The sequence below is a fragment of the Vanessa atalanta genome, chromosome 8 (genome assembly GCF_905147765.1).
Source record: "Vanessa atalanta chromosome 8, ilVanAtal1.2, whole genome shotgun sequence".
Classification (NCBI taxonomy): domain Eukaryota; kingdom Metazoa; phylum Arthropoda; class Insecta; order Lepidoptera; family Nymphalidae; genus Vanessa; species Vanessa atalanta.
The window spans coordinates 9,529,725-9,547,526 of NC_061878.1; the positions used below are offsets into that span (position 1 = coordinate 9,529,725).

The following is a 17,802-nucleotide window of genomic DNA, read 5'->3' on the forward strand; positions in this document are numbered from 1 at the left end:
CTGTACAGCGATTGTTACGCAGGGTTGTGTTCACATTGAATCTGAATAAGATTTTATTTTATTTCGTTAAATAAATAGAAATTTTCAATAATGACCATTTTGACGTTTGATATTGATACTAGTGAAATATAAATGACTTGCGAGCCGTGAACACAGATAATTATTATATGTATCTAAACCGGTGATAAAAACTATGGATTTTGATTTAATTTAATGAATTACTCATGGTTGATTGTTTTAATTTGCATCTTAGTGAAACAATAATATATAATGTATAATGTATTAGGATAAAATTTAATATTTAAAATGTGTGTACCAAAGAGTAGAAAAGTTCAATATTTGGCGGGTATTTGTGGTAAGTTTTATTAGTATTATTTAAAAAATATTTTTAATAGCAGGAACTATATTTAAGTTAGAAATGAGGCTATCATTGAAACTAAAATTTATTGAAATCTAGGATTACATGATATTTTTTTCGGCAGTTTCCTTCGCATTTACGTTTACCGGAGCCGTAATATCATGGCCTTCTCCAGCTATACCGAAGTTTATATATGGTGAAACAGGCGTAGAAATTACCGATGTGAGTGTGTTGTTATATTTACTGTAATTTTAATTATTAAACAAGTGTTCAATTTTTTTTTTTTCAAGAATTTCTATAGTTAGTATGTGAAACAAAATTTGTTAGCTATATAGGTCTACGAAAACTTAGGTTCTCTATCGTGATACGAAACTAGGTAAAATATTTAGGGAGCGATTTTTCTTTCGCTTGATATATTTCCAAAATATGCCTATCATCAAGACATATATAATGCCTTATAATATAATAACGTGCCTTTTTGAAGCATTCTAGTATGCTATCTCGAAACTTGGAGCGAGCTTAATTGCTTAAATGACATTGTTTACATGGGTAATTGTTTTTTTTACAAAACTTTTAACTAATACTGTCTAGACTTTTTTTAGCGGCGACAGTGAGACGAGAAAGACCAACGCATAATATATAAATTGTCGTTTCAGTTATAATTTGGTAAAAACTCATGGACCACCTGTTTTCGATTTTAAAAATAAATTCGTTTGTGGAGAAGCAACTACAATTGCTAAATTTGCAATAAAGATTTGCCATAAAAGTCGATAAAATAAATATTAATAAAAAAAATATTGGGCAGTACCTTGTTGGACTTGACGACGAATTAAGTACGCCGTCATGAAGCGTATTCATGTTTATATGGCTGTTGAACAATCCCACGTTGTTATCCAGCTCCATAAACATGAATATCCCTTTATTAATAAAGGTGATTAATAAAGAAAGGTCATGCAACGATAACACAATATTCGCAATCATGGAGGAAAGTACTTGTTTCTAGAGGTGACTTCCGACTGTCATTTTTTAATTAATTTACAAATTTAATTTGTATTTTTGGAATCAAACAAAACTAAAAAATAATAATAAATTATGTTTGGAGAAGGAGACAGTAACGCAGACGGAGAGAATGTCGATCTCACTGCCTGAGTAGATACGTAAAATTTCATAATATCGTCAACGTCATATTAAGAGAAAAAACGATTTTTGGGAATATATTCCATACACAGGTGCAAACGTAGTTTGGTCTTTACATTTATCCTCAGGACTGGGTATGGCGATGAAAGAATGAGGACTTGAACCAGTTATCAGCACATCTGACACCTCAACCTGAGATTGTTATGCGCAAATTTTGCAAGTACAAAGTTGAAGCTGCCTATGTGAGCCTAAAAGAAGGAGTGCTTGTTGTATTATTCGTATAAACTGCAGCAGCCAAATATGCAACAATCTGTTAAAGATTATGACGCTGATTTGAAAATAGAAGAATCAACTTATGTAGTTAAATAATCACAACAACTCAAAGGGTATACCTGCCTGGAATATTCAAACGAACGGCTATAATAACGAATAAATATGTAAACGAATAAATGTCCATAAAATGTGCGGCGGTTGCAACAGCTAGTTTCTATATCAATTCTTATCAATCGTCTTTTGTCAAATACATCAACGCTGTCCTCTTACACTGACGCCATGAACTGACCCAACATAACACGTCTTTATAGTTCTAATATAAATATCAACAATATTTTCTAGCGATAAGTTTTAAGTTTATGAAAATATTTAATATTTTAAATAAGGAACATATTGACGTTAAAGTTTAGATAACTTGTGATATTAAAAAACGATTTATTGATAATTGTCAAATAAATATCAGCTAGATAGAAATATAAAAGAGAAAAGTCTGTTCGTAATAACTGAATAGATTTGGTAGCAAAAACTTAGTATAAATTTCTAATATATTTTTCGGTGATTTTTTTATAAAATTATATTTTCATGTTTGCAAACGGTCATGGTTGCGCGGTCTTGACTTGCATTTTTTATGTGCTTTATCCTTGCATGTTGATAAAAATCTACACGGGTTTTTAAATATACTCTACAGCCTATTCCTGCTGTATTCAATTTACATAAAGTCGAAAACTCATTGTCACTTGTTGAACTTCCTTGAGCTTAGAGCTTATCTCACCAGAAGTAATTAATTACTATTTCTCAGTATAGGGCTTCTAATAAAGCTATCATCCTTCGAAGTTGCTATTTTTGTGACGTTCTTTTAGTCTCCAGTCTAATTTATAGGATATCGGTATCACTTAAGATTACGAAAAACCGTAGACTTATACCGGAGGCTTTTTAACGCTAGGCTGATAGACGTTACATACTTGAGAAAATTGATTGGAAATATGACCAGTATTAAAAGTTACAGCTTGCGTGACTTCAGCAATGCAAAATTCAAGCATTGTTACAAAAAACGACATTTTTTATTATAAAAATATAAACGTTACCGAAATGAACAATAATAAAATGATTAGCTTTCTTGTGAAATGCATTAAGGTCGGTTTTCATTGATCCATCACATACGTTTTTTTTTTATTTAAAACATAGATTTATAGATCTATTAATTAACGAAGGTGTACCACGCCTGCAGAACGTGGAGGAGGTGTTTTTTTTTTAAATACACTTAACAAATATAATCACATTTGTCGTCTCACGCACAATTGGCAAAGACATCTTGTAAGCACGAGCGTCACATACCCATACTAATTCACGTGAATTTAACTTTTAAGAATAGATCTATAGACGAAAAATAAACAAATGACACTCGAAAATCAAAAGCAATTAAAATCTTTCTTATTTCAAATAAAAAAGTACACTTAAATACCGAAACATTAAATTGGTTTATTTTAAATTTTTATATACATGTTATGTGATTGAGTGTTTTAATTATATAAATAAATAATAATATTTAGAATAGGGTGTCTGGCTTATTATTGAATAAACTTGCAAACTCTATTGTTTACAAAACAAACAAATAGTGATTTTATTTGACAATCAGCCAGCAGGTTGAATCGCCAATTGGCAAATGAAGTATTGTATGTTTTAATTTGTCTAGGAACAAAGTTCCTGGGTAGTATCTTTGGCTGCACTCGGTGCGTTACCAGGATGTTATCTCGGCAAGGAGTTGAGCGACAGAACGGGTCGACGCCTTACCGTTCTAAGTGCGCCGCTTCCGGGATTTTTGGGTGCTGTATGTCCTAAATTTATTTATTTCAATTATAACAATGTTGGGTTAATGTAGAGTAATTTCTTATTTATTTCATAAGATACTTTGTAGTATTCTAAATTTGAAATTTAATGATTTGAAATTATAGTCTTTAAACAATGACACTGTATTGTATAGTTTTATTTATATCGATAAAAGTAATATTTGATATAACTTCATAAGTTTGTGCGTTGCTATTGACAGTGTACAGAATTTTTTACGATGTCTTTAGTCAGAAGAAATAAATTGATTACACCAGTATTCTGAAAAAAAAATATAGTAACAGCCTAAGGTCTCCTCTCCTTTGAAAAGCGTTTAGAGCTTATTACAACCCAAAGCGGGTTGGCCGATAGATACACAGGCTTCCTTCCGACGGTTTTCTTCATGCTGAGCATAGGTGGTCGTCGCCTGTCCTTGAACTCGCAATCTTAGGTTAATATTCACGTATCTTAATTACTGGATCATATCTCTATATACAGATAGATGTATACCAGTATATATGTATTCAGTATAGTAACGAAATTAGTAATTATTTCTAAAACTTTTATTAATTATTAATATTTTTTAGCTTATCATTTTGTATACAAAGAGTCCGATATTGATGTGCTTGGCGAGAGTCCTAATGGGCATAGCAAATGGAATAACAGCTGTTGTAAGTATTACCTTAGTATTTGGTACTAGTTGCGGTATTTCTATATTACATTATTTTAGTATTGTGAATTGAAAATGACTAAAGTCTCATATCGGGCCAATATAAAAATTATTGGATTTTTCAGTCGATAAATTCGCAGTAGAATTTCGGTCGGTTCGGATTTGAGTTGGTAGTGCTTACAGTCCCGTGTTTGAATTATAAAGACGTACGTTCTGTATTTGAATAGTAGTTCTTTCATTAAATGAAAATATTAAATAGATTTAATTCATTCAAATTAAGAAAAAAAAAAAAAAATTAAAATTCGATTTAATTTTTCATACCGTTTGCAAGGATGTAGCAAACGGATAATAGATGGCAATGAATAACATCTACTAAACACATATACGAAGGCTCTAGTGACATACAATTCTACTATCCGTAAGCAAAACTAATAGTTTTAAATATTATCTTATTCTCCAGGTTACGATGATATATCTTACCGAGATAGCTGATAAAGAGATACGTGGCGCCCTAGGAATGTTAGTCCAAGTAATGAATAACTTGGGCAGTCTAGTCATATACAGCGTGGGACCGTTCGTTAGTTACACTGTTCTAAACTTGATCGTTCTGACGTTTTCATTTTTTTATGCGATCATATGCTTGTGGGTACCGGAGTCACCGTACTATTACTTGGCGAATGGGAGACTGGCTGAGGCAAAGAAGGAATTTATGGTACTAAAGGGCACTAAAGATGAAACGGTACGTATATTTGCTGTTAATATCAAAAACACTATTCACACATTAGAGAAGCGTGTTTTTTTATTATGTAGACAGGCAGGGAAAATGGGCCATAGACATTGGCGCTGTAAGAAACATTGACCATTTCTTACATCTCCAATGCACCACCAACCTTGGGGACTGAGGTATTGTGTCGATTTATGGCCGGCTAGCGATGTAAAAAATGGGGGGCTAAATATGAATATTAGTTAATACTTATTTGTAATGGGTTATTGATATTATTATTATTTTTAAAGTACATAATTGTACCTGGTGTTACATTGACTAACTATCCTTTCAAATTGGAATACAATAATGTTAAGTATTGCTGTTTGGCAGTAGAATATCTGATGTGTAGGTAGTACCTAGCCGGAAGGGCTGCACTGAATATTACCACCAAGTGGTAATATTCAGTGCAGCCCTTCCATATATTCCAATGTTTCATAGCTTTCCCTAAAGTGGAGACGTTATTACCTAGCAATAGAATACCTATATATATATACCTATTCGTGCTGTTACTTTCTTAATAAAAAAACCTTATTATTATAGTACTAAAGTGGAACAAGCTGTTGTTGTTTGCTGTATATAATATTAATATTTTTTATGGTATGTAATATGTAAAAATTTATCATCGGTTCGTAAATCCTCAGATTTGAGAAAAACCTGTGAATGAAACTCAGCCGAGTTACATAATTTCCATGTAACGTGATTTTGTTTGCAATTTATTTTTATTGTTGCTTTCGAAACGGTCATAATTAAATCGTTACGATTCCAAAGTGTGACAGTTACTAGAAAATTTACAATAAGATATATTGCATATTAATTATAGAGTAAAGTTTAATTGAGGTCAATGTTCCTCTCAGATAAAGTCACTGATCCAAAATAAATGAATACAAACATTCAATTCTATTCAAATTATATACAGTATTCATATATTTATATACTAATATTATAAATGCGAAAGCAGCTCTATCTGTCGGTTTGTTGCTTTTTTACGGTGAAACTATTGAACCGAATTTGATGAAATTTGTTATTAAGCAAGCTTGTAAGTTTTTTATGCCTAGCACCCGACAACCAACATCTTAAATGCAAAGCAAAGCCGCGATCGACAACTAGTATTATATGTAGATATATATATTCCACGAACCAAACCTGTTTACAGTGATTATAATATTTCAAAATACAAAGAAATCCTTTTAAATGTTTGCATATGTTTTTATTAAGTAAAGTGTAGTAACAACTTCCAAGCTTCCTACTGCTAATATATAGGGATAAGAAAACTAATATAATATGTATCTGTGTTTATTTTCAGTGGGTCAACGAACAGATTGACGTGATGCGCGCGCACGTGCAAGAGAATATGGAAAATAAAACATCGATAAAGGAACTAACGAAAATGAAATATAGACGGACTATTTATATAATAGCAGGTTAGTAAGATATATATGTATATACAAGTCCGGAGTATTCCGTAGCTTGGACAAAATACATTTGTTAAAAATCGTATGTTTCAAAAGGCGGACTTCATAACGTCATTTACTCAACCTTTCAAACATCAACCAGATATATAGAACCTTTGGCCTAAGCAGATATTCGGGATGATACTTGGGGCTTTGTGCAAGCCCGTCTGGCTGGGTACAACCCATTCATCAGATATTCTACCGCCAAACAGTAGTATCCAGTATTGTTGTGTTTCGGTTTGAAGGTTAAGTGAGCCAGCGTAACCACAGGCACAAGGGACATAACATCTTAATTTCCAAAATTGGTGGCGCATTGGCGATGTAAGGAATGATTAATATTTAATTTTCTTAGAGTGCTATTGTCTATGGGCGGTGGCGACCACTACCATCAGGTGGCCCATTTGCTCATCCGCCAACTTATTACATAAAAACAAAAGAATAAAGCAAAAAAAAAAAACATTAAAAAATCAGTGTACTTTATATGTATATGATACTTACTATAACTGTCAAAATTTAAAGGGGTTAAATGTATAGTTAAAAGTAACGCTACCAATAGCTTGTAAATTTTCCCACTGCTGGGCTAAAGGCCTCCTCTCCCTTTGAGAAGGTTTGGAGCATATTCCACCACGCTGCTCCAATGCGGGTTGGCGGAATACACACGTGGCAGAATTTCGTTGAAATTAGACACATGCAGGTTTCCTCACGATGTTTTCCTTCACCGCCGAGTACGAGATTAATTCTAAACACAAATTAAGCACATGAAAATTCAGTGGTGCCTGCCTGGGTTTGAACCCGAAATCATCGGTTATGATGCACGCGTTCTAACCACTGGGCCATCTCGGCTCGTTACGCCAACACGATGCTGCAATGCGGCTTGGAAAATTCAAATAACACGTGAAGATTTTTTACAATTATATCTTCTGATATCCTGGCACTTCGTGAGCGAGTCGAATCGGATTCTACGACTTACGAAATAGGGACTGGGGAGTGCATTTTGCAATCATAGACAAATTTGTGTCCGTCTAATTAGTTTTTATTAAAAGTTACTTGCCAATCTGGCGAAGGGCCCGACCAATGTTTAGTGATTATAATTACCCAATGCTCCAACTACTACCCAAATACAATATATATTGTAAGATATTGTAAGAAATATTTATCCCAACTTACATCACCAATGTTCCACAAATGGCACCAAGCTTGGAGACTCAGATATTCCCTTGTGTTTCTAGTTACTCTAGCTTATTCGCCTTTTACCATTTCCCAAACAAGTATTGCTCATCGATCGAAATTAGGCCCATTAAAATACCATACCAAATTTACATATAAAATTTATCTCACTCATAAACGGGCAACCCTCGTAATAATTATAACAAGGTTGATAAACATTATCACCGCAACGTTTGCTTAGCTTGTTTCAGACTATTTGCAATAAATATTTGATTCAAATAATCTTTAGTAGGTTACATATAAAAATGATGGAAATAAACTCTCGAAGGTTATATAGTCTTAGGGGTCGCACTAGCGTTGTATTTCGTATATGACTATGAGATTAACCTTATAATTTAAATAATAAAAACCTCAACGCTTAGAGAAGTTTATTAAAATAAAATTTGAAATAGAAAAATATTAAATGTTTATATATGTCACTCCATGTAATGATGTATGATAAGAAAAAAGTATTCTTTCTTGTCCTTGTATTTTTTCGTCGTATTTATTACAAGATTGCAAATTTGTATGAATAGGGTACAATTAGAAGACGTAAAGGTTTTTCTTTAGTCAAAAATACAGAGATAAATGGTTTTGGCTTATATAAATATATAATGTACTGCGATCTACGTTGTTACGTCACGCAAATATCCCACTGTAAAGCCCCATTTCCTGTCATGAAAGAAAAGAAATTCTCATTGAATTGGAGAAGAATATGAAGCTTAACTGGCTGGACATAACATAATATGTATGTCAAAAATGATTCCGATAAGTGCAGGTAAACACACAAGGTGAATGATACGTGCAAATGTAACACGCAAAACTTATAGGTCACATTTGAAGTCACATCTTCGAGTTTAGATCAATCTATTCTATTCATTGAGCTGTCTGAGTTCGCATGGCATTCATCCATTGCGTGATATTTATGACAGACAATTCAAATGTACTATTTTGTTACTATCTTATCTCACGCAGTTATAATTAAACATCAGGCGATGAAAATTGTTTATGTGTGCGGCTCTTGTGTTCCGTTGTCAACTGAAAAACCTTTAGATTTCATCACCAACTTCTTTTCATCTCCTCTTATTTATATACTCGGGCCTATTAAGGAAGACATATTTGGAAATGATAACTAAAACTCTCGTTAATAAAATAATTTCCTTATGAATTATTGCTATTAGCGTTATAATTGATTATTGTTATTTTTTTCTCAATTAAGATGAATCTTTCTTAGTAACAGTTATTTAATTATATTACAATTGACAATTATATTAAAAATATCAATTTCATCGCCCTTTTTTTAATGTAAAATTTAAGGTACCCGCTACACAAAGATGTTTATTTCGACGATCAAATGAGGTTTTATGTTATTGGGTCATTTCAGGTAAATAAAATGAAACATCCAAATACCTACGAAATATTAATTTGAATGGAAATGTTCCCTTTTTATTACATTACAAATCTTAACAGAATAACAGGAACCTTAGTACGTTTTAACCCACATCTGACAAAGGGTCATTTATGCCTTTGCAAAACTTGCATCACTTCCCAGTACTGCAAGTTTTGCAAAGTACAATATCATTCTCGTTGTAGGTATTTAACAATGTATACGAAATTACTAACTTCGGTCCCAAAAACAATCTAGTTCTACTTAGTACTGTATATATTTTAGTTGCAAATGTTGTTTTAATAAAATGTTATGTTATAATGTGTTGTTAAATAGTTTCTTAAAGTATATAGTTATAGTACTTATTTTTATATAGTTTTATTAATCAATGTTATTCTTTAAACTCGTATTGTAGTGTTTTTGTATGTTTGTTGGAGTTGCTTATTGTTAATATATACATATATATATTAATTTAGTTTTGTGTGTGCGTAAATGTGTGGTATTGTGGAATTCCCGAATAATTTCCCTAAAAAATATTTACAGGACTCAAAGTTCTACAATATATGACTGGTAGTTTGGCGATACAGTCGTATGTCGAAATCATATTCAGGCACAACACTAGCATTTCGGGGCCCTTAGTCAGCATATTATATGGATTTGTGCAACTGGGAGCAGGTAATATATTTTTAAATTAATTATCTATCATACACAAACATACATAAAAATAATTTAAATATACGCCTGAAAGGAATGGCATGTATGTAGTTTTGGATAGTATAGTCTATGACATCATTACAAAGGCAGTCCATGAAATTACAAGTGTTGCCATTTTCATTTAGTAAATTACTTATTTTATGTTATATTGTACATCTATGAAAATGGTATTCTTAGATTGAATCGTTATAAATTGTTGTTTTAATACCTACTAAATATTATTATTATTATTTAATACCGTTCGAAGTCCATTAATCTGTGATAAGATTACAATCATTCTTAACGCTTGTTTGAAAATCTTTTTAGATGTGATAGCAACAATTTTACTTTTTATCTCTAATGGGGTTTAAGATAATTCTTTTTATAGAACTTTGAACTCGTCTGGACTGACTTTATAATACATAGCAATATATAAAAACTACAATAAAATGTTTAATCATATTAAGTATGAATACACTCACATTTTGCATTTAACCTATACATATAAAAAAAAATTACAGGCATTCGTTATTTAAATAATTTTATAATCCGTATATATTATTTAATAAATAATAAGCTCCGTCTGGCAAATAGGCTACCTAATGGTATTTGGTCACTATCGTCCATAGACATTGGCAATGTAAGTAATATTTAGATACACATTCCTAATACACAACTAACTTTAAGAACTAAGATGTTATCTCCCTAATGCTATATGTTAACAGAGTAGAAATAAATATATATTCTATTTTGTTACAGGTATAGCGGCAACATTTTTGTGCAGATTTTACGGTAGGAGAATTCTCTTATTCATCTCAACACTAGGAGTCGCCGTTTCTTTGACGCTCGTCGGCATTTATTTTTTCCTACTCACTTCGCTCAACGTGAGCTCTCACATAATGTCGTCCTTGTGGCTATTACCTATTATTGGAGTATTAAGTTTTAATATTTTATACGCCGTCGGTTTAGGTAATATACCATATATATTGCAAGCCGAGTTATTCCCCATAAATGTCAAAACGTTAGCATCAAGTCTGGCCACGATGATGGCTTGTATCTTAAATTTTATTGTTACAAAATTATATCAGAGTGTTAAAGATACGTTCGGTATTTATACTGTGTTTTGGTTGTTCGCAAGCATCGCCTATATAGGTGTGTTTTTCACATATTTCTTTGTACCTGAAACGAAGGGTAAGACTTTGGAGGAGGTTCAAGATAATATACAAAATGATGAAGTCGAAAGACTCAATAAATTATAATAAAAAGTAAAACTATTCATTTATAATTGTCGATAACAGTGTTTAAACTTTGCGGGCAAACTCCACTGCAGTTTAATGATCGAAATGCCAAAAATTTTAAGCTATTTAGAAAATTATCGCAGTGTGCATGCGTTCTCTATCCATCGATGGTCTATGGTACTAACCGATATCTCGACCCACGGAAATGAACTTTTAAGTTTAAAATGGTCACTTTATTGAAAATATTGACTATAAAATAAGTATATTTTACAAAAAGGTTGTGTTCATATAATATAGTAATAAGGTTGGTGAATAAATTAATCCGATATGTACTTTTGTACTTATATATCTCATAGCTGTTGATTTAGGCTTACGTTAAAATTTTATATTTAATATTAAATGAGTGTTGACACATTTTAAGTAGGTTTCTACAAGTATTTTGTGTTTATTATTTGTCTACTAGTTTCACTATAAATGGATTAATAACTTTCAAAGTGATCATAATTAAACACACGAGACGACTTCACACAGTAAAATAGTTATTCGTGTCTCGAATATTAAGTCAACGCATTTGTTCATTACATTTATATTAATACCGCTGTGTGCCTAATATACCGCTTTGATAAGCATAATAAATGCATGCTTTTTAATAATGTTTTTTTACTATAAAAATGTTATAAAGTTTTTGTTTGTTTGTTTTCTATAATGAAATAACTGTTTAACCGATTAGCATATAGAATTTTTAAGTCAGAACTTCAGGTTCATGTCAGACAATATAGATTAATAGTAAGCTCTATAAATATCGATTAAATTGTATCAATATATTGGTAAAATAATGTTTTATTGCAAACGCGAGCTGACAAACGATACACCAGATTTGGTATGAGGATTTTGTCCTGAGATCTCAAATATGTTTACCGAAAAGTACGTGAGAGCATGTCGCTACTAATAAAGCACTTTTTTTACTTTAACAGAAGAGGAAAAAATGGTTAGGTTAGGTTTAACCTATCATTCATCTGACATATCTATACTTAGTAAAAAATTATTATTGTAAATTTTACAAAATTGTATTACTGTAAAACGTTAGTAAAATTTGCACGATATACAAATATTATAGAATGGCATAAGTCAGTAGGCAAATTTTTTTAAATTTATAGGCCGGTTTGATAGTAAATAAGTAGATAGCAACTTTTATAGTTTTATAGTATATCTTTATCTATATAATATATTTTGATAATTGTAGTATTAATTATTACAAAAAACAGTCACATTATTATACTTTTTTTATATTATTAAAGTGTAACTTGCCAAATACGGATACTGTAATGATTTGAGTACGTAACTTATTTAATTAGCCATATATGATTACAAAATGTTTTTATAGCATTTATAAGAAATAATGTGATTTATTATCTTAATTTAAAATTATAATAATCCGACCTCGTTTTAAGAATCAATAATACCAAAATATAAATAATTGTGATTTGTACAAATAGTTCTTTAAATATTTTATACAGTTATATTGTTATTTTTGTATGTTGAATTTGTTAAATAAAACACGTTATGTGACCAAAAGATTGTATTTTCTGAATAAAAATATGTAATACATACTGATTACTGATGAAGGGCTAAAGAAGTTGAAGTTGTACCAATATAGAGTACTAAATCCTCTTGTTGTTCCCGTAAGAGTACAGCGGCGCAAAAGGCGTGTCCGCGGGTTCATCTCCACTCTCTTCGGAACCGTCCGACTCGAATGTATTATCCGGAATGTCGTACAGACGAATCAAAGGCTTGTTCGGATCTTTCATGATCAAGTATTTACCTGAAATCATTGTGAAAATATAGATTAGTATTTAAATATTAAAGAACTGGAGTTTGTATGGTTAAACTATTTAATAATCTATATCAATCTTTTTAAAAGTAAAAGGAACATACTACAATTAATTTCCCACTGCTGGACTACCACTCTGTTTTTGAGAAATGTTCGGAGCCTTTATTACCATGCTGCTCCAATGCAGATTATACATGTAGCAGATTTTCGATAGCCATAGATGCAGGTTTCAAAAGCCATTTAAAATCTCCTTTTTTTAAGTTGGTTAAATTTATTCTTAGATTGATCTAGGATAGCAAGCTTAACAGAGAGCCTTAATATTATCTTCCAAAAATAAAATGTAATATTTATAGCAAAACAAACTAGAATATAATGAAATAAGAGTCCAAAACCTATGTGTAATTATAGTACTTCTTGTAGAGATTAAAATATGTTTTGAAAATGCAATGTGCACTCACCATCTTTCTGCTTCATGCAAATGTCGATGATACAACGAAGGATACCCCAGGCGTTATCCATGGAAAGGTTGATCTGCGCTGCGAATTCGTGCGGCTTGAACTGTTGCGTGCCAAGGATCACGTGACGGGAGTTGTCACGTACTTGCGCACGAGACACGTAACCGAACTTGATCTGGTCGGAGCCAGCCAGCAAAGCCTGAAATAAGTTAGTTTAGTATTATTATAAACAGATAATGAATTATAATGATTATTAAAAAAATATATTAATTTATCTAATAAAATATAATGTTAATCTTATGGGACCAAGCACAATTTTCAAGCAGTACTATTGACATTTAAAATTCAGAAGAGTAAATTTAAGTAAACACATCCTAAATAATATTTAAAAAAATAATCATTGCTTTATTGATAAATAGATTACGGAAATCTTTATTTAATGCATCTCTTTGCAGAGTTCTATTTAGAAAGTTAGAGTATAGCAAGTCAAGAGCATTACTATGTACTATGCTAAAGAGTTTGTCTGTTTGTTTGAGCACCTTAATCACAGAATTGTTTAGTCCGACTTGTAAAATTATTTTTGCTATACATTACCCATATATTAAATGGTAGTGAGATGTTAGTTTAAATAACATCAGGATAGGACCCACGGGGACGACCGCGCAATTATTATTTAGACAGGTGAAAGCTCGATGTATAATAATTTAAAGTATGATAGAAAAATGGGCATACCTGTACTGTCCACTTGGCAAGCTTGCACGAGTTGTTCCTCAACTCATTGGCGAGCACGGCTCCGCGCTGGGTGTCGAGTTTCTGGCGCCACTCCACTCCATTGGCGAGCTTCGAGTCCCATTCATTGAGTGCCTTGATACTGAGGAACTGTGTCTCGTTCTGAGGCCCTTGCATTACAGCGTCATGCTCGCAGCGCGCAACTAGTACCTATTAAGTTATAAAAATATATTATATTATTATTCATTTGCATTCGTGCTATACCATGGTAATAAAGCAATTTAATTATAAAATTCTATATACAGTAGAACCTCTATTTTTCAAACTAAATGGGAACGAGACTAGTTCGGATAATCGAAATGTGGGTACTTCGACGAGATCAAACAAAAGCATTAAGCAACACCTTTTCACATAAAAACAGTACAGGCTATTAAAATTTGACATATATATTAAAATATAAAACACCTAAAAAAAGTCAAAAGCTATTTTTATATAACTTTTTTACAAAATGGTAAATTCTTAATTGATAAACGGCTGCAACGCGCCAACGTTCAGTTAAACTAAGTCTGCGTTCGGATAATCGAGGTTCTAGTGTACGTAATTTAGTAAAATTTTATAGTAATATTATAATTGTTACAATATTACCACAGCGCAAAGAAAAATTACCACTGCGCCATCGTTTTTGAAGTCTCGCGAAATGCCACTTTCGTCATTAGCACAGGGTTGTAACACTTATTTATTATTTTAAAATAAACTTCAAGACAATGACTGTCTTAATGTTAACCGTTATTTATAATATTTATACTCTTATATAAATCATACTTACAACACCATTATTGAGGTTCCACTTGCGGTAACGGTATCCAACCGATGCCACCTCTCCTTCTTCCTCCTCAGAAACAAATGGGTTAGCTTCTGGGAACTTATACTTGGGCTCATTTGGACCTGACTTCAAAACCTATGAGTGCAAAAAAAGGAGATCATATAAATCTGCATTATAGTTCCTTAGGTAACTGCTAAATTAAATAATCATGAAGTAGAACCCTCATGATCTTATAAATATTCTTATGAATAAAATTTTATCACCTGCTGGCTGAAGTTATGATTGATGAAGGTTGCTTCCAATGCGAGGTTGCGCGGAGAGTTGATTGAGTTTCCATCATCAGCTGGCGGCTCCACCGAAGTTTCATTAACAGTGAGTAAGTCAAACTCGGTGTTGTCACGCTTGTCCAGAAACAGCTTATCACCTACAAATTTATATATCGTTATTGTGACTAAGAATTTTGAATCTTATAAGACTATTTATGTTTAATTTTTAAGCATCACAAATTTTCATAGCAGCAATGTTTAATGTCATGAGACTATTATAATTACCTGCAAATTTTCACAATAAAAGCTAGAGTTAAGAGAAATAATATCATAGATTTCAGTTTTTGTTAAAATTAAATTACATTCAACATGTCACTCACCAATTTTTTCAATCACTATGTCCCATGAATAGTTAGAGCGAGTGCAGCACATAATAGTGGCCAAAATGGCATCTGTAGCATATACAGTGCCAGTAGTCTTACTTAGGCGACGTATTACGGGATCATCCGTGGTAGTGACCTGTCAAAAATATAATTCTTTAACTCTATTGATTATTATATATCGATTTTAACCCATTTTAATTAATTATAAAAAAAAAAAAAAACAAATATAATGTATATTTAGGAATACTTACAGTATGGAAGATACGGTCAATACGCTGCAGAGGCTTCTCATGCTTCACATTGACGCGATCATAGCCCTTGTCATAATATTCCAAGGTGCCGCTGCACACAATATCCTCACCTGAACAAAAATTTGTTTAATAGTACTATTATTTTATCAAATATTTAATTCTACTTGAATTTCCTTAGTAACAATTAATTTTGACTGAATGAATAAATTCAGTATAATGTCTCAGTTCTCATTAGTAAGATACAATGATATTAATTTATTTGTTTTTGGAACATAATATAACTTTTTTTGTTTACTTTCCTATATAGTTTTTAGAATTGAAAACTAATACCTTCTTTAATTCCAGGCAGAGATAGCTTAGCCAGCCGTGGGAAGTCCATATCTTCAATTGTGACCCAGGTTGGTCTTACAGTAACAGAAGCATCACGAATTTTCATAGGAGCTCCTCTTGGGCCCCATCTCTTACCGAGTTTGCGGTCTCGTTGCTACAGTAAAAGGTTGTGCTACAGTAAATGTATTATAAACAAAACTTATTTAAAACACCTCTGGTTGTTATGGTTGTGACATAAAATATTACCTTATTCAGGGTAGTCATGCCACCCGGAGTACGAGCGCCTCTCGCACCACGGCTGCGTTGTCCACGAGCGCGGCCGCGTTGGTATGGCGGCTTTTGCTCTCTTGTCGAGTCCACCAGATGGAACGTACTTTCGTCTTCATCGTGGAAGTATGCGTATGACGAACCAGCACCAAATTGAGACGCATACTTATCTAAAATAGATTGGAAATTAATTGATATTTATACATAAAACAATTGGAGTTTGTCAATAAATCTGAACGGTCTGAAAACTAATCATAACCTCAAACAGTTTTTACATTTTTATCTACTTTATATTATATGTACAAGCTTTCAGTTCTTACTCTGATACTTTTTGTCTTGCACGACAGTCCAATCACTAATCTTTCCCAAGCGGTCGCCTTTGCTAAATGGCTGGTAGGGCATGTCCCTAAACTGTTCCGGCATTTCGCAGGGCCCCCATCCTGTCGGATTATCTTGAATAATCGGAGCCACGAAGCGTATCGGCTCTTCGGCCGGTAAAACGTGTTCTGACATCACTTCAATGTAGCTCGTTACCTATTTTATACTGCACTACTTAAAACAAAATTTCAGCATGCCACACGACACTTTCCGCTGTGTCCTTTCAAGTCTCAGTGACAGTTGTCAACTACAATAGTTATTAGGCAATAAGTATGCACAGAGTACATAAACACTACGTTTTAGGTATCTATGGTAAAAATTAATTCTATCTCTGTCTCCTCAAGACACATTCAAAGTTATGTTAAAAATAGTATTTGTGGCGTAGGTATTTAGGAAATAATATTATTGTATTCAATAAATATTTGTGTAACTATTATAAATATTTCTGAAACAAATTTGTGTAACTATTGGTTTTACGAAAATGTAGCACTTTTGTTATGACTTAATGTTTTTCCTAGTATGTATCTAATTAATATTGTAGATGTTGATATTTTATTTTTATATTATATTCTATCTTATTAAAATTATATTTTTCGAATACAAAAGATGTTTATTAAAACGAAACTGGATGAAATGCGGCACATTGATATTCTGGAATAGCACGTGGGTTACTTTTATCCTGGAAAATGTATGGTTCCCGTAGGATAGTTTTATTTCCTGTTTTTCACAGAGCAAGAGATATACATGTTTGCATAGTGATAGTTTGAATGTTAGAGAATAATACAAGCTACTTTTTATTCCACGAAAAATACAGGACTTATGGGAGAGCACAAAGAGTCAAAATTATGATCTATATCTGTAGTAGTCTGTAGTCGTAGTAGTTGTAATCTGTAGTCTGAAACTACTGTATCGATTTTAATAATTATTTCACCATCAGAAAGCTAGCTTAGCTATGAGTATAATATTTAACATAGACAATATTGTTTGATCCACATTAGGAAGATTTTAAACTGAAAAAGTCTTATAATGAGTAACAAGACAATAGAAAAAGAGCTGTCGAACAGATTTATTACTAAATTGTTCGTT

At 32.2% G+C, this 17,802-nt stretch overlaps 2 protein-coding genes across 2 annotated transcripts; one reads left to right on the forward strand and one right to left on the reverse strand.

Moving 5' to 3' along the window:
- LOC125066019 (facilitated trehalose transporter Tret1-like) lies at window positions 1-12,069 on the forward strand. The gene is made up of 8 exons (XM_047673899.1): window positions 1-355; window positions 483-580; window positions 3,462-3,596; window positions 4,180-4,263; window positions 4,723-5,001; window positions 6,332-6,449; window positions 9,616-9,747; window positions 10,525-12,069. The coding sequence occupies exons 1-8, from the start codon at window positions 307-309 to the stop codon at window positions 11,022-11,024; spliced, it is 1,395 nt and encodes a 464-aa protein (XP_047529855.1). The 5' UTR covers window positions 1-306; the 3' UTR covers window positions 11,025-12,069.
- Window positions 12,070-12,569: 500 nt separating this feature from the next.
- On the reverse strand, window positions 12,570-16,950 carry LOC125065600 (eukaryotic translation initiation factor 3 subunit D). The gene is made up of 10 exons (XM_047673307.1): window positions 16,659-16,950; window positions 16,318-16,508; window positions 16,072-16,225; window positions 15,742-15,851; window positions 15,488-15,626; window positions 15,105-15,265; window positions 14,845-14,976; window positions 14,022-14,228; window positions 13,293-13,488; window positions 12,570-12,825 (listed from the first exon to the last, which is right to left on the reverse strand). The coding sequence occupies exons 1-10, from the start codon at window positions 16,849-16,851 to the stop codon at window positions 12,665-12,667; spliced, it is 1,644 nt and encodes a 547-aa protein (XP_047529263.1). The 5' UTR covers window positions 16,852-16,950; the 3' UTR covers window positions 12,570-12,664.
- Between the last annotated feature and the right edge of the window lie 852 nt (window positions 16,951-17,802).

Excerpts from the sequence above, each read along its gene's own strand:
- LOC125066019 (XM_047673899.1), top strand. The coding sequence starts at position 307 with ATGTGTGTACCAAAGAGTAGAAAAGTTCAATATTTGGCGGGTATTTGT. Across the intron at positions 4,264-4,722 it reads CAAATGGAATAACAGCTGTT|GTTACGATGATATATCTTAC; the intron begins GTAAGTATTACC and ends CTTATTCTCCAG. Across the intron at positions 5,002-6,331 it reads AGGGCACTAAAGATGAAACG|TGGGTCAACGAACAGATTGA; the intron begins GTACGTATATTT and ends GTTTATTTTCAG.
- LOC125065600 (XM_047673307.1), bottom strand. The coding sequence starts at position 16,851 with ATGTCAGAACACGTTTTACCGGCCGAAGAGCCGATACGCTTCGTGGCT. Across the intron at positions 14,229-14,844 it reads GGAACCTCAATAATGGTGTT|GTACTAGTTGCGCGCTGCGA; the intron begins GTAAGTATGATT and ends ATAACTTAATAG. Across the intron at positions 12,826-13,292 it reads TTGCATGAAGCAGAAAGATG|GTAAATACTTGATCATGAAA; the intron begins GTGAGTGCACAT and ends CAATGATTTCAG.